Source organism: Melopsittacus undulatus, chromosome 22 (assembly GCF_012275295.1).
Source record: "Melopsittacus undulatus isolate bMelUnd1 chromosome 22, bMelUnd1.mat.Z, whole genome shotgun sequence".
In the NCBI taxonomy this organism is placed as follows: Eukaryota; Metazoa; Chordata; class Aves; order Psittaciformes; family Psittaculidae; genus Melopsittacus; species Melopsittacus undulatus.
The window spans coordinates 803,603-818,104 of NC_047548.1; the positions used below are offsets into that span (position 1 = coordinate 803,603).

The 14,502-nt window shown below is 61.5% G+C and overlaps 1 protein-coding gene across 1 annotated transcript in view; it reads right to left on the minus strand.

Annotated features, from left to right (window-relative positions):
* Positions 1–334: 334 nt before the first annotated feature.
* RBM10 (RNA binding motif protein 10) overlaps positions 335–14,502 on the minus strand; it is a 29,449-nt gene continuing 15,281 nt past the window's right edge. The window contains 14 exon segments of the mRNA XM_034071866.1: positions 335–484; positions 992–1,085; positions 1,916–2,019; positions 5,972–6,037; positions 7,175–7,387; positions 7,653–7,718; positions 8,227–8,370; positions 10,205–10,271; positions 10,273–10,364; positions 11,032–11,123; positions 11,426–11,476; positions 12,044–12,187; positions 12,847–13,048; positions 13,890–14,031. Coding sequence (XP_033927757.1) covers positions 431–484; positions 992–1,085; positions 1,916–2,019; positions 5,972–6,037; positions 7,175–7,387; positions 7,653–7,718; positions 8,227–8,370; positions 10,205–10,271; positions 10,273–10,364; positions 11,032–11,123; positions 11,426–11,476; positions 12,044–12,187; positions 12,847–13,048; positions 13,890–14,031 — 1,531 coding nt within the window. The 3' untranslated portion in view covers positions 335–430.

Below are 14,502 nucleotides of genomic sequence, written 5' to 3' on the forward strand. Positions count from 1 at the left end.
GGGGAGGGGAGGGGGGAACTTGGGCCAAGGGGAAGTGGGGGGAGGGGAAGGGGAAGCCACAAGGGTCAGGGTTGAACCTGCCCCTCCCCCCACCCCAAGCCCCTCCCCCCCCAGCCCCTCCCCCCCCCGCGGGTTCCGGCCCCTCCCCCCCCAAGAACGTCCCAAATTTCTCCTTTTTTCATCTTTTTATTGGAAAAACCCCAAAACACAACAAAAAGCCCCAAAATAGAGAAGTGGGGGAGGGGGGAGGAGGGGGAAGGGCCACCCTGGGGGGGGGGAGGGGTCAAACGGGTTCATCCTCCCCCTCCCCATTGGGGGCATTGGGAAAGCCCAGGGGGCGGAGCCAAGGGAAGGGGGCGTGGCCTAGGGAGGGGGCGGGGTCAATGGGAGGGGTCACGTGATGGGGCGGGGCCTCAGAGGGGGGAGGGGCTCAGGGTCCTTCGCTGAATCTCGTCATCCCTCCGGGGCGGGGCCTGGGCGGAGCCTGCGGGGGGAGGGGGGGAAGAGGTCATGTGGGGTCATGTGGGGTCACGCAGGGTCACCCCACCCCCACCACGTGATCGCATGAGGCATCAATGGCCCCTCCCCCATGTCCTCGTGTCACCCTATGAGACCCCCCCCCCCATGGTGTCACGTGACCCAACATCCACCCCATGACCTGCCCCCCATGATGTCACATGACCACATGACCCGATATCCACCCCATGATGTCCACCCCGTGTCATCACATGACCCCATGTCCATCCCATGACCTCCCCCCCATGTAGTCACATGACCTCATGACCCCACATCCACCCCATGATGCCCACCCCATGTCATCACATGACCCCACACCCACCCCATGACCTCCCCATGTCGTCACATGACCCCATGTCCCCATATCCACCCCATGACCTCCCCCCATGTTGTCACATGACCCCCCATCTACGCCATGACATCCACCCCATGACCCCCCCCATGACCCCCCATGACCCCCTGACCCCAGGGTCACCTCGGGTCGCCTCCGGCCGAGACCACTCCCCTCCTTCCATCCCATTGCCTGAAGCATCCGACAGCCGAGGGGGGGGTCAGGCCCCTCCCCCTCCCTGCGGACCAATGGGAGAGACCCATAGAGAACACAGGGACCCACAGAGACCCTGCCCCATAGAGCCTGTGCCCCATAGAGCCTGTGCCCCATAGAGCCTGTGCCCCATAGAACCTGTGCCCCATAGAGCCTGTGCCCCATAGAACCTGTGCCCCATAGAGCCTGTGCCCCATAGAACCTGTGCCCCATAGAGCCTGTGCCCCATAGAACCTGTGCCCCATAGAGCCTGTGCCCCATAGAGCCTGTGCCCCATAGAACCTGTGCCCCATAGAGCCTGTGCCATATAGAACCTGTGCCCCATAGAGCCTGTGCCCCATAGAACCTGTGCCCCATAGAGCCTGTGCCCCATAGAACCTGTGACCCATAGCGACCATGGCCCATAGCAACCCTGCCCCATAGACACACATGGGGACCCCCACCCCACAGCACCCGCAATGGGGACCCACATCCCATAGCTCCCACACTGGGGACGCCCCCACCCCATAGCACTCACACTGAGGACCTGCATCCCATAGCACCCACATAGGGACCCCATCACCTCATAGCACCCACATTGGGACCCCCACCCCATAGCACCCACACTGGGGTCCCATCACCCCATAGCACCCACATTGGGACCACCACCCCACAGCACCCTTACTGGGACCCCCACCCCATAGCACCCACATTAAGACCCCCACCCCATAGCACCCACACTGAGACCCCCATCCCACAGCACCCACATTGGGGTCCCATCACCCCATAGCACCCACACCCTGTGCCCCATAGCGCCCGTGCCCCATAGCACCCGCAATGGGACTCCCTCAGTTATGTGGGTCAATGGCTGCTCACCCAGAGGGGGGAGGGGGTCCCCCAAACTTGCGCCGTTTGGGTTCTTGGGGGTCAGGGCCCAGCTGCTTCTCACGGCGCTCGGCAGCTCGGTCCCTATACTTCATCTATGGGGGGGGCACCCATGGGTGTCAGCAGCACCCATAGTAACCCCATAGCACCCATAGGTAACCCCATAGCACCCATAGGTAACCCCATAGCACCCATAGGTAACCCCCATAGCACCCATAGGTAACCCCCCATAGCACCCATAGGTAACCCCATAGCCCCCATAGGTAACCCCATAGCACCCATAGGTAACCCCCATAGCACCCATAGGTAACCCCCATAGCCCCCATAGGTACCCCCCATAGCACCCATAGGTACCCCCATAGCACCCATAGGTAACCCCCATAGCACCCATAGGTAACCCCATAGCACCCACAGGTAACCCCCCATAGCACCCATAGGTACCCCCATAGCACCCATAGGTAACCCCCATAGCACCCATAGGTACCCCCATAGCACCCATAGGTAACCCCATAGCACCCATAGGTACCCCCATAGCACCCATAGGTAACCCCATAGCACCCATAGGTACCCCCATAGCACCCATAGGTAACTCCATAGCACCCATGGGTGCCCCCATAGCACCCATAGGTAACCCCATAGCACCCATAGGTACCCCCATAGGTAACCCCATAGCACCCATAGGTACCCCCATAGCACCCATAGGTAACCCCATAGCACCCATAGGTAACCCCCATAGCACCCATAGGTACCCCCATAGCACCCATAGGTAACCCCCATAGCACCCATAGGTAACCGCATAGCACCCATAGGTAACCCCCCATAGCACCCATAGGTACCCCCATAGCACCCATAGGTAACCCCCCATAGCACCCATAGGTAACCCCATAGCACCCATAGCTAACCCCATAGCACCCACAGGTAACCCCCATAGCACCCATAGGTAACCCCATAGCACCCATAGGTAACCCCCCATAGCACCCATAGGTAACCCCATAGCACCCATAGCTAACCCCATAGCACCCACAGGTAACCCCCATAGCACCCATAGGTAACCCCATAGCACCCATAGGTAACCCCCATAGCACCCATAGGTACCCCCATAGCACCCATAGGTAACCCCCATAGCCCCCATAGATAACCCCCATAGGTAACCCCATAGCACCCATAGGTACCCCCATAGGTACCCCCATAGCACCCATAGGTACCCCCCATAGCACCCATAGGTACCCCCATAGCACCCATAGATACCCCCATAGCACCCATAGGTAACCCCCATAGCAACCATAGGTACCCCCATAGCACCCACAGGTAACCCCATAGCACCCATAGGTAACCCCATAGCCCCCATAGGTAACCCCCATAGCACCCATAGGTACCCCCATAGCACCCATAGGTACCCCCCATAGCACCCATAGGTAACCCCCATAGCACCCATAGGTACCCCCATAGCACCCATAGGTAACCCCATAGCACCCATAGGTACCCCCATAGCACCCATAGGTAACCCCATAGCACCCATAGGTACCCCCCATAGCACCCATAGGTAACTCCATAGCACCCATAGGTAACCCCCATAGCACCCATAGGTAACCCCATAGCACCCATAGGTACCCCCATAGGTAACCCCATAGCACCCATAGGTACCCCCATAGCACCCATACGTAACCCCATAGCACCCATAGGTAACCCCCATAGCACCCATAGGTACCCCCATAGCACCCATAGGTAACCCCCATAGCACCCATAGGTAACCGCATAGCACCCATAGGTAACCCCCCATAGCACCCATAGGTACCCCCATAGCACCCATAGGTAACCCCATAGCACCCATAGGTACCCCCATAGCACCCATAGGTAACCCCATAGCACCCATAGGTACCCCCCATAGCACCCATAGGTAACTCCATAGCACCCATGGGTGCCCCCATAGCACCCATAGGTAACCCCATAGCACCCATAGGTACCCCCATAGGTAACCCCATAGCACCCATAGGTACCCCCATAGCACCCATAGGTAACCCCATAGCACCCATAGGTAACCCCCATAGCACCCATAGGTACCCCCATAGCACCCATAGGTAACCCCCATAGCACCCATAGGTAACCGCATAGCACCCATAGGTAACCCCCCATAGCACCCATAGGTACCCCCATAGCACCCATAGGTAACCCCCCATAGCACCCATAGGTAACCCCATAGCACCCATAGCTAACCCCATAGCACCCACAGGTAACCCCCATAGCACCCATAGGTAACCCCATAGCACCCATAGGTAACCCCCCATAGCACCCATAGGTAACCCCATAGCACCCATAGCTAACCCCATAGCACCCACAGGTAACCCCCATAGCACCCATAGGTAACCCCATAGCACCCATAGGTAACCCCCCATAGCACCCATAGGTACCCCCATAGCACCCATAGGTAACCCCCATAGCCCCCATAGATAACCCCCATAGGTAACCCCATAGCACCCATAGGTACCCCCCATAGGTACCCCCATAGCACCCATAGGTACCCCCCATAGCACCCATAGGTACCCCCATAGCACCCATAGATACCCCCATAGCACCCATAGGTAACCCCCATAGCAACCATAGGTACCCCCATAGCACCCACAGGTAACCCCATAGCACCCATAGGTAACCCCATAGCCCCCATAGGTAACCCCCATAGCACCCATAGGTAACCCCCATAGCACCCATAGGTACCCCCCATAGCACCCATAGGTAACCCCCATAGCACCCATAGGTACCCCCATAGCACCCATAGGTAACCCCATAGCACCCATAGGTACCCCCATAGCACCCATAGGTAGCACCCATAGGTAACCCCATAGCACCCATAGGTAACCCCATAGCACCCATAGGTACCCCCCATAGCACCCATAGGTAACTCCATAGCACCCATGGGTGCCCCCATAGCACCCATAGGTAACCCCATAGCACCCATAGGTACCCCCATAGCACCCATAGGTAACCCCATAGCACCCATAGGTAACCCCCATAGCACCCATAGGTACCCCCATAGCACCCATAGGTAACCCCCATAGCACCCATAGGTAACCCCCATAGCACCCATAGGTAACCCCCATAGCCCCCATAGATAACCCCCATAGGTAACCCCATAGCACCCATAGGTACCCCCATAGCACCCATAGGTAACCCCCATAGCCCCCATAGATAACCCCCATAGGTAACCCCATAGCACCCATAGGTACCCCATAGGTACCCCCATAGCACCCATAGGTACCCCCCATAGCACCCATAGGTACCCCCATAGCACCCATAGATACCCCCATAGCACCCATAGGTACCCCCATAGCACCCATAGGTAACCCCCATAGCAACCATAGGTACCCCCATAGCACCCATAGGTACCCCCCATAGCACCCATAGGTACCCCCATAGCACCCATAGGTAACCCCATAGCAACCATAGGTACCCCCATAGCACCCACAGGTAACCCCATAGCACCCATAGGTAACCCCATAGCCCCCATAGGTAACCCCCATAGCACCCATAGGTAACCCCCATAGCACCCATAGGTACCCCCCCATAGCACCCATAGGTAACCCCCATAGCACCCATAGGTACCCCCATAGCACCCATAGGTAACCCCATAGCACCCATAGGTACCCCCATAGCACCCATAGGTAGCACCCATAGGTAACCCCATAGCACCCATAGGTAACCCCATAGCACCCATAGGTACCCCCCATAGCACCCATAGGTAACTCCATAGCACCCATGGGTGCCCCCATAGCACCCATAGGTAACCCCATAGCACCCATAGGTACCCCCATAGCACCCATAGGTAGCACCCATAGGTAACCCCATAGCACCCATAGGTAGCACCCATAGGTAACCCCATAGCACCCATAGGTAACCCCATAGCACCCATAGGTACCCCCCATAGCACCCATAGGTAACTCCATAGCACCCATGGGTGCCCCCATAGCACCCATAGGTACCCCCATAGCACCCATAGGTAACCCCATAGCACCCATAGGTACCCCCATAGCACCCATGGGTGCCCCCCCCCACCTCCATCTCGCTCCTCTCCATCCCTTCGGGGGGGGGCTGATTCCGTCTCTGCAGCTCCAGGTTTTGCTATGGGGTCAATGGACACTGTTAATGGGGGGGGACACCCCAAAAACCCCCATTGGGGACCCCAATAACATGGGGGGAGCCCCAGGACCCCATAGAGAGCAGCCAGCAATGGACACAAGGGGGGCCCCATTGGATATAATGGGGTCTCCCCCCCCCCCATCATGAATGGTCTCTCCCCTATAAAGGGCACCCCTATAGACACAATGGGGTCCCCAATAGACACCATGGGGTCCCCCCCCTATATTAAAGCTCTCCCCCCCCAGGTCTCCCCATAGACACCAATGGGCCCCAATACAAATGGGTCTCCCCCCCCCCATCACGAATGGTTCCTCCCATATAAAGGGCTCCCCATTGGACACAATGGGGTCTCTCCCCCCCCCCCCCCATGAATGGTCCCTCCCACACAATGGGGTCCCAATGGACACAATGGGGTCTCCCCTCTATCAATGGGGTCCCCCCCTCTATCAATGCGCCCCACAAACCTCCCCATAGACACCAATGGGCCCCAATACAAACGTGTCCCCTCCCCCCATCCCCAATGGTCCCTCCCCCCCCCCCCATCACCAATGGTCCCTCCCATATAAAGGCTCCCTATTGGACACAATGGGGTCCCCAATGGACACAATAGGGTCTCCCCCCCCATGAATGGTCCCTCCCACACAATGGGGTCCCCAATGAACACAATGGGGTCCTCCCCCCAGACCTCCCCATAGACACAAATGGGTCCCCCCCCATCACGAATGGTCCCTCCCATATAAAGGCTCCCCAATGCCCCCCCCAGGTCTCCCCCATAGACACCAATAGGCCCCAACACAAACGTGTCCCCCCCCCCCCATCCCCAATGGTCCCTCCCATATTAAAGGCTCCCCATTGGACACAATGGGGTCCCAATGGACACAATGGGGTCTCCCCCCCCAGACCTCCCCATAGACACCAATGGGCCCCAATAAAAACGTGTCCCCCCCCCCATCACGAATGGTTCCTCCCATATTAAAGGCTCCCCATTGGACACAATGGGGTCTCCCCCCCCCCAGCTCTCCCCATAGACATCAATGGGCCCCAATACAAACGTGTCCCCCCCCCAATCCCCAATGGTCCCTCCCATCACCCCCCCCCCCCCAATGGTCCCTCCCCCACCTTGTGCAGCCCGGACAGCTGCTGATGACGTAGCAGCGCCTCCCGGCTCGGGAATTGGCGGCGGCAGAGCAGGCACGCGAGCTTCAGCCAATCAGTGAGCGGCTCTGGCGCTGGCCCCGCCCCCGGCCCCGCCCCCGGCCCCGCCCCTCGCTCCGCCTCCTCCTCGCTCTCGCTCTCCCCGCTGTAGGCGGCGACCAGCCCGCGGGGGGGGCTCTGGGGGGGGCAAGGGGTCAATGAGGGGTCAATGGGGGTCAATGGGGGTCAATGGGGAAATCAATGGGGGTCAATGAGGATCAATAGGGATCAATGGGGGTCAATGGGGATCAATGGGGATCAATTTGGGGTCAATGGGGGGCAATGGGGATCAATGGGGAAATCAATGGGGGTCAATGGGGGTCAATGGGGGTCAATGGGGAGATCAATGGGGATCAATGGGTGATCAATGGGGGTCAAAGGTCACCCATGGGGGGGGTCTCACCATCCTCTCCTCACTCGCCAGCTTGGGCAGCTCAATGGGTGGGTGCTGCCGCTCGGCCAGAGCACCCTGGGGGGGTCAGGGGTCAGAGGTCAGGGGCACCCCATACCCCCCATACCCCCATAGACCCCATACCCCCATAGACCCCCATAAGCCCCATAGACCCCATAACCCCCATACCCCCACAGACCCCATAGAGCCCCATAGACCCCATAAGCCCCATACCCCCCATAACCCCCATACCCCCACAGACCCCATAGAGCCCCATAGACCCCATACCCCCATACCCCCCATACCCCATACCCCCCATACCCCCACAGACCCCATAGAGCCCCATAGACCCCATACCCCCCATACCCCCATAGCCCCCATACCCCCCATAGACCCCCATTGACCCCATAGCCCCATAGTGCCCCATACCCCCCATAGACCCTATACCCCCCATACCCCCATAGAACCCCATAAGCCCCATAGCCCCCATAGCCCCCATAGGCCCCACAGACCCCATACCCCCCATATCCCCTATAGCCCCATAGACCCCATATACCCTATATACCCTATAGGCCCTATACGTCACCTTCTTCTCCAGTATGGCGTACCCGGCGTCGGCAGCTGCCGCCTCCCTCCTCTCGTCCTCGCGGGGGGGGGGGGGGGGCCCCGAGCTGCGGCTCTCACGCTGCTTGTTGAGGCTGCGAGCCCAGCGCTCCATGTCCTTGGCGATCTGGGGGGGCCCAGGGGTGACATGGGGACCCATGGGGGTCATTGGGCACCCATGGGGGCTACTGGGGGGGATGGGGACCCATGGGTTCTATTGGTGAAGTTAGGGACCCATGGGTGCTACTGAAGGGGGTTGGCACCCATGGGTGCTATTGGGGTGGGTGAGAACCCATAGGGGTCATTGGGCACCCATGGGGGCTATGGGGGTCACAGGGCACCTATGGGTGCTATTGGTGGAGTTGGGGACCCATGGGTGCTACTGGGGGGGATGAGGACCCATAGGGGTCATGGGGCACCCATGGGTGCTATGTTGGTGGATGGGGACCCATAAGGGTCATTGGGAACCCATGGGTGCTATGGGGATGCATGAGGACCCATGGGTGCTATTGGGGGGGTGGGGACCCATGGGTGCTATTGGCGTGGATGAGGACCCATAGAGGTCATGGGGCACCTCTGGGTGCTATTGGTGGAGTTGGGGATCCATGGGTGCTATGGGGGGGGTGGGGACCCATAGGGGTCATTGGGCACCCATGGGTGCTATTGGGGTGGATGAGGACCCATAGGGGTCATTGGGCACCCATGGGTGCTATGGGGGTCACGGGGCACCCATGGGTGCTACTGGGGGGGATGCGGACCCATAGGGGTCACAGGGCACCCATAGGTGCTATTGGTGGAGTTGGGGACCCATGGGTGCTATTGGGGTGGATGAGGACCCATAGGGGTCATTGGGCACCCATGGGGGCTATTGGGGGGGGATGGGCACCCATGGGTGCTATTGGTGGAGTTGGGCACCCATGGGTGCTATTGGGGTGGATGGGGACCCATGGGGATCATTGAGCACCCATGGGTGCTATTGAGGGGGATGGGGACCCATAGGGGTCATTGGGCACCCATGGGTGCTATTGGTGGAGTTGGGGACCCATGGGGGTCATGGGGCACCCATGGGGGCTATTGGGGTGGATGAGGACCCATGGGGGTTAGGGGGCACCCATGGGTGCTATGGGGGTCATGCGGCACCCATGGGTGCTACTGGGGGGGATGAGGACCCATAGGTGTCATTGGGCACCCATGGGTGCTATGGGGGGGATGGGGACCCATAGGTGTCATTGGGCACCCATGGGTGCTACTGGGGGGGATGAGGACCCATAGGTGTCATTGGGCACCCATGGGTGCTATTGCTCTCTGTGGTGACCCCCATGTCCCATTGACACCCACACGGGGGGGGGGGGGATGCCCCATGATGAGGATGCTGAGCGCCCCCATGGGTGCAGTGGGGGTGGGGGCAGCACCCATGGGTGCATTGGGGGGGGCGGGAGCACCCATTGGTGTGGGGTGCAGCACCCATGGGTGCAGTGGGTGGGGGGGGGCAGCAGCACCCATGGGTGCAGTGTGTATGGAATGCAGTAGCACCCATAGGTGGGGGGGGCAGCACCCATAGGTGGGGGGGGGGGGTCAGTATCACCCATGGGTGGGGGGGGGGTCAGCAGCACCCATGGGTGCAGTGTGTATAGGATGCAGCACCCATAGGTGGGGGTGGGGGGGTGTCAGTATCACCCATAGGTGCAGTGTATAGGATGTAGCGCCCATGGGTGCAGTGTGTGGGGTGCAGTAGCACCCATGGGTGGGGGGGTGGGGTCGGTATCACCCATAGGTGGGTGGGGGGGGGGTGCAGTATCACCCATGGGTGCAGTGTGTATAGGATGTATCACCCATGGGTGCAGTGGGGGGTGGGTCAGTATCACCCATAGGTTGGGGGGTCAGTATCTCCCATAGGTGCAGTGTATAGGATGCAGCACCCATAGGTGCAGTATTTAGGCTGTATCTCCCTTGGGTGCTACCTGCTGAGCCGTCTTGTTCTTGTGCTTCTCCTTCTTGTCCTTGTGCTCCTTGTGCCCCCCGGGGGGGCCGGGGGGGGGGCTCAGAGGGGGGGGCAGCCAGGTAGGTTCTGCGCTCCCCATCCCAGTATAGGTACTGCCCAGAGCCGGCGTCGTAGTAGTACTGGGGGGGGCAACAATGTGAGACCCATTGACTGCACTGACCCCCCCATAGACACCCCATTGACTGCAGTGACCCCCCATAGACCCCCCATTGACTGCAATGACCCCCCCATAGACCCCCCCATTCACTGCAGTGACCCCCCCCATTCACTGCAGTGACCCCCCCCCATTCACTCCAATGACCCCCCCATTCACTGCAATGACCCCCCCCATTCACTGTAATGACCCCCCCATTCACTACAATGACCCCCCCATTCACTGTAATGACCCCCCCCATTCACTCCAATGACCCCCCCCATTCACTCCAATGACCCCCCCATTCACTGCATTGAACCCCCCATTCACTGCAATGACCCCAGCATTCACTGCATTGAACCCCCCATTCACTGCATTGAACCCCCCATTCACTGCAATGACCCCCCCATACACTACAATGACCCCCCCCATTCACTGCAATGACCCCCCCATAGACCCCCCCATTCACTGCATTGACCCCCCCATTCACTACAATGACCCCCCCATAGACACCCCATTCACTCCAATGACCCCCCCATTCACTGCCCCAATCTCCCCCTTTTTCACCCCAAACCCGCAGTGTTCAGCCCCATATCTACCCCATGGGGGGGTCACGTGTCCCCCCCCCCCCCCCCGCACCCCAAAACCCCCACCTGGGAGTGGGGGTCATAGTAGAGCCCAGTGAGGGGGTCATAGTAGTACCCGGAGCTCTCATCGTACTGGTAGGTGGAGACGTCAGGGACAGCTGGGGGGGGGGGGGTTATGGGGGGGCTATAGGGGTTATGGGGGGCAATATTGGGGTTCACCCCCATAACCCCTATAGACCATTCCCCATTAAACTCTATAGACCATTCCCCATTAAACTCTATAGACACCCCCATAACCCCTATAGACCATTCCCCATTAACCCCTATAGCCCCCCCATAGCCCCTATAGCCCCCCCCATAACCCCTATAGACCAATCCCCATTAACCCCTATAGGCCCCCCATAACCCCTATAGCCCCCCATTAACCCCTATACCCCCCCCCACCCCCCCCATTACTCACGGTACTGCCCATAGGGCTCAGAGCGGGGGGGGGCAGTGGGGGGGGGGTCCGCTGGGGGTGGGGGTTGGGGTCTCAGCCTTCAGGGGCCCTGTATAAGCCTGGGGGGGGGGGGGGGGGGGGGCACCTTTAATTACCCCCCCCCCCCAACCCCAACCACCCCCATGACCCCATTATGGCCCCCCCCCATTTTAGGGCTTCCCCCCCTCTTATTACCCCCCCCCCATTTGGGACCCCCCCCCACATTACCCCAGTGACCCCAACACCCCCCCCCATTGACCCCCACTATGACCCCTCCCCCCCCCAAACCCAAACCACCCCCCCCCCCATTATACATACCTGGGGGGGGGGATGCACCTTTAATTACCCCCCCCCCAACCCCTCCCCCATGACCCCCATGACCCCCATTATTGCCCCCCCCCATCTTCTACCCCCCCCCCCCATTTGGGGACCCCCCCAACACCCCCCCCATTGACCCCCAATATGACCCCTGACCCCCCCAAACCCAAACCACCCCCCCCATTTGGGACCCCCCCCCCATTACCCCAGTGACCCCAACACCCCCCACCATTGACCCCCACTATGACCCCTGACCCCCCCAAACCCCCCCCCCCATTATACACACCTGTGGGGGGGCCCCCTGGGGGGGGGCACTGGGGGTCTCAGCAGTGGGGGGGGGGTAGGAGGGGGCCCCTTGGGGGGGGCGGGGGAAGGGGCCCCCCCCTGTGCTGTGGTCCAGGCTCAGCACTGGGGGCTCCTCCACACCTGGGGGGGTCATGTGTTAGTGGGGGGGCCCCATACAATGGGGCCCTATGGAGAAGTGGGGGGAGCCACACAATGGGGCTCTATGGGGAAGTGGGGGGGGGGCCCATACAATGGGACCCTATGGAGAACTGGGCGGGGTCGCACACAATGGGGTCCTATAGGGAAGTGGGGGGGGGGGGCCCACATAATGGGGCCCTATGGAGAAGTGGGGGGGGCCACACAATGGGGCTCTATGGAGAAGTGGGGGGGGGGCACACAATGGGGTCCTATGGAGAAGTGGGGGGGGGACACACACAATGGGGTCCTATGGAGAAGTGGGGGGGGCCCCACACAATGGGGCCCTATGGAGAAGTGGGGGGGGCCCCACACAATGGGGCCCTATGGAGAAGTGGGGGGGCCACACACAATGGGGTCCTATGGAGAAGTGGGGGGGCCACACACAATGGGGTCCTATGGAGAAGTGGGGGGGGACCCACACAATGGGGTCCTATGGAGAAGTGGGGGACACACACACACAATGGGGCCCTATAGGGAAGTGGGGGGGGGACACACAATGGGGCCCTATAGGGAAGTGGGGGGGGGGACACACAATGGGGTCCTATGGAGAAGTGGGGGGGGCCCATACAATGGGGTCCTATGGGGGGGGGGGGGGGACTCACCGGGGGCGGGGCCATCAGCCTTGGGAGGGGCGGAGCCAGAGTGGGCGGGGCCAGGGGGCGGGGCCGCAGAGCCCTTGAGGTAGGCGGAGCCATAGAGGGAGGGGGCGGGGCTACTGAAGCTCTCCTCTGATTGGTAGAAGCCGCTGAAGTCGCCGGGAGGCTCCTCCCCCCCGGACCACGTGGGGTCAGAGCCGGGGGCGGCCTGCGGGAGGGGGCGGGGCCACGTCAGGAGGAGGCCACGCCCACCCTGTGTCCCTTATAAGGGAGTGAGGGCACGCCCCTCCCCTCCCCTAAGACCCGCCCACCGAGCTAAGACCCTCCCCCAGCCCCGCCCACTGTGCTAAGCCCCTCCCCTCCCCTAAGCCCCGCCCCCCCTTCTCCATAGGGACCCATTGTGTGGGCCCCTCCCTCAAGCCCCGCCCCTCCCACCGCGCTAAGCCCCTCCCCCTCCCCAAGCCCCGCCCCCGCTAAGCCCCACCCCTCTCCTAAGCTCCGCCCACCGCGCTAAGCCCCTCCCCTCCGCTAAGCCCCGCCCCTCCCTATAGCCCATCCCACCGTGCTAAGCCCCTCCCCTACGACCCGGCCCCCCCCCCCCACCCCACTCCATAGGGCCCCAATGTGTGCCCCCCCCAAACCCCGCCCCTCCCCTAAGCCCCGCCCACCTCGCTAAGCCCCTCCCCTAACCCCGCCCACCTCGCTAAGCCCCTCCCCTAACCCCGCCCACCTCGCTAAGCCCCTCCCCTAACCCCGCCCACCTCGCCAAGCCCCTCCCCTAAGCCCCGCCCACCTCGCTAAGCCCCCCCCTAACCCCGCCCACCTCGCTAAGCCCCTCCCCTAACCCCGCCCACCTCGCTAAGCCCCTCCCCTAACCCCGCCCACCTCGCTAAGCCCCTCCTCTAAGCCCCGCCCACCATGCTAAGACCCCCTCCTCCCCAAGCCACGCTCTCCTTTAAGCCACGCCCATCCTCTAAGCCCCACCCACTGCGCTAAGCCCCTCCCCAAGCCCCGCCCCTCCCTGAGCCCCGCCCCCAAGCCCCGCCCACCTGTGATAACGCCCATTGAGCAGCAGCAATGGCCGTGGATGCGACGGAGGCTGCGCTGGCGCGGGGGGGGCCCTCCCCTGGCCCCGCCCCCTGCCCCTCCCTGGGGGCGGGGTCATGACCTCGGCTCAGGGGCGGGGCCTCGCTGCAGGGGGCGGGGCCAGGCAAGGGGGGGTGGGGTTTAGTGCGGTGGGCGGGGCTAAAGGGAGGTGGGTGGGGGTTCTGGTGGGGTTGTGGGCGGGGACAAGGGGTAGGGGGCGGGGCTTGGGTGTACCCTTAGTGACATTCTATAGGCTGAGTCTTAAGGGGGGCGTGGCCTAAGGGTTGTGGGCGTGGCTTAGGGCAGAGGGTGGGGCTTGGGGGGCCCATTGGGGGGGGGTCCATGCAAAGAGGGTGGGTGGGGCTTGGGGGCGGGGCTTAAGAAGGGTAATGACTAAGTGGGCGTGGCCTAAAGGGGGTAGGGCTTTAGGAGGGTGGAGCCTAAAGGGGAGGGGCCTAAAGGGGAGGGGACAGAGGGGTGGAGCTTAATGGGGTGTGGCATGAAGGGGCGTGGCCTGAAGGGGTGTGACCTATGGAGGGGTGGAGCTAAAGGGGGTGTGGTCTGAAAGAGGCGGGG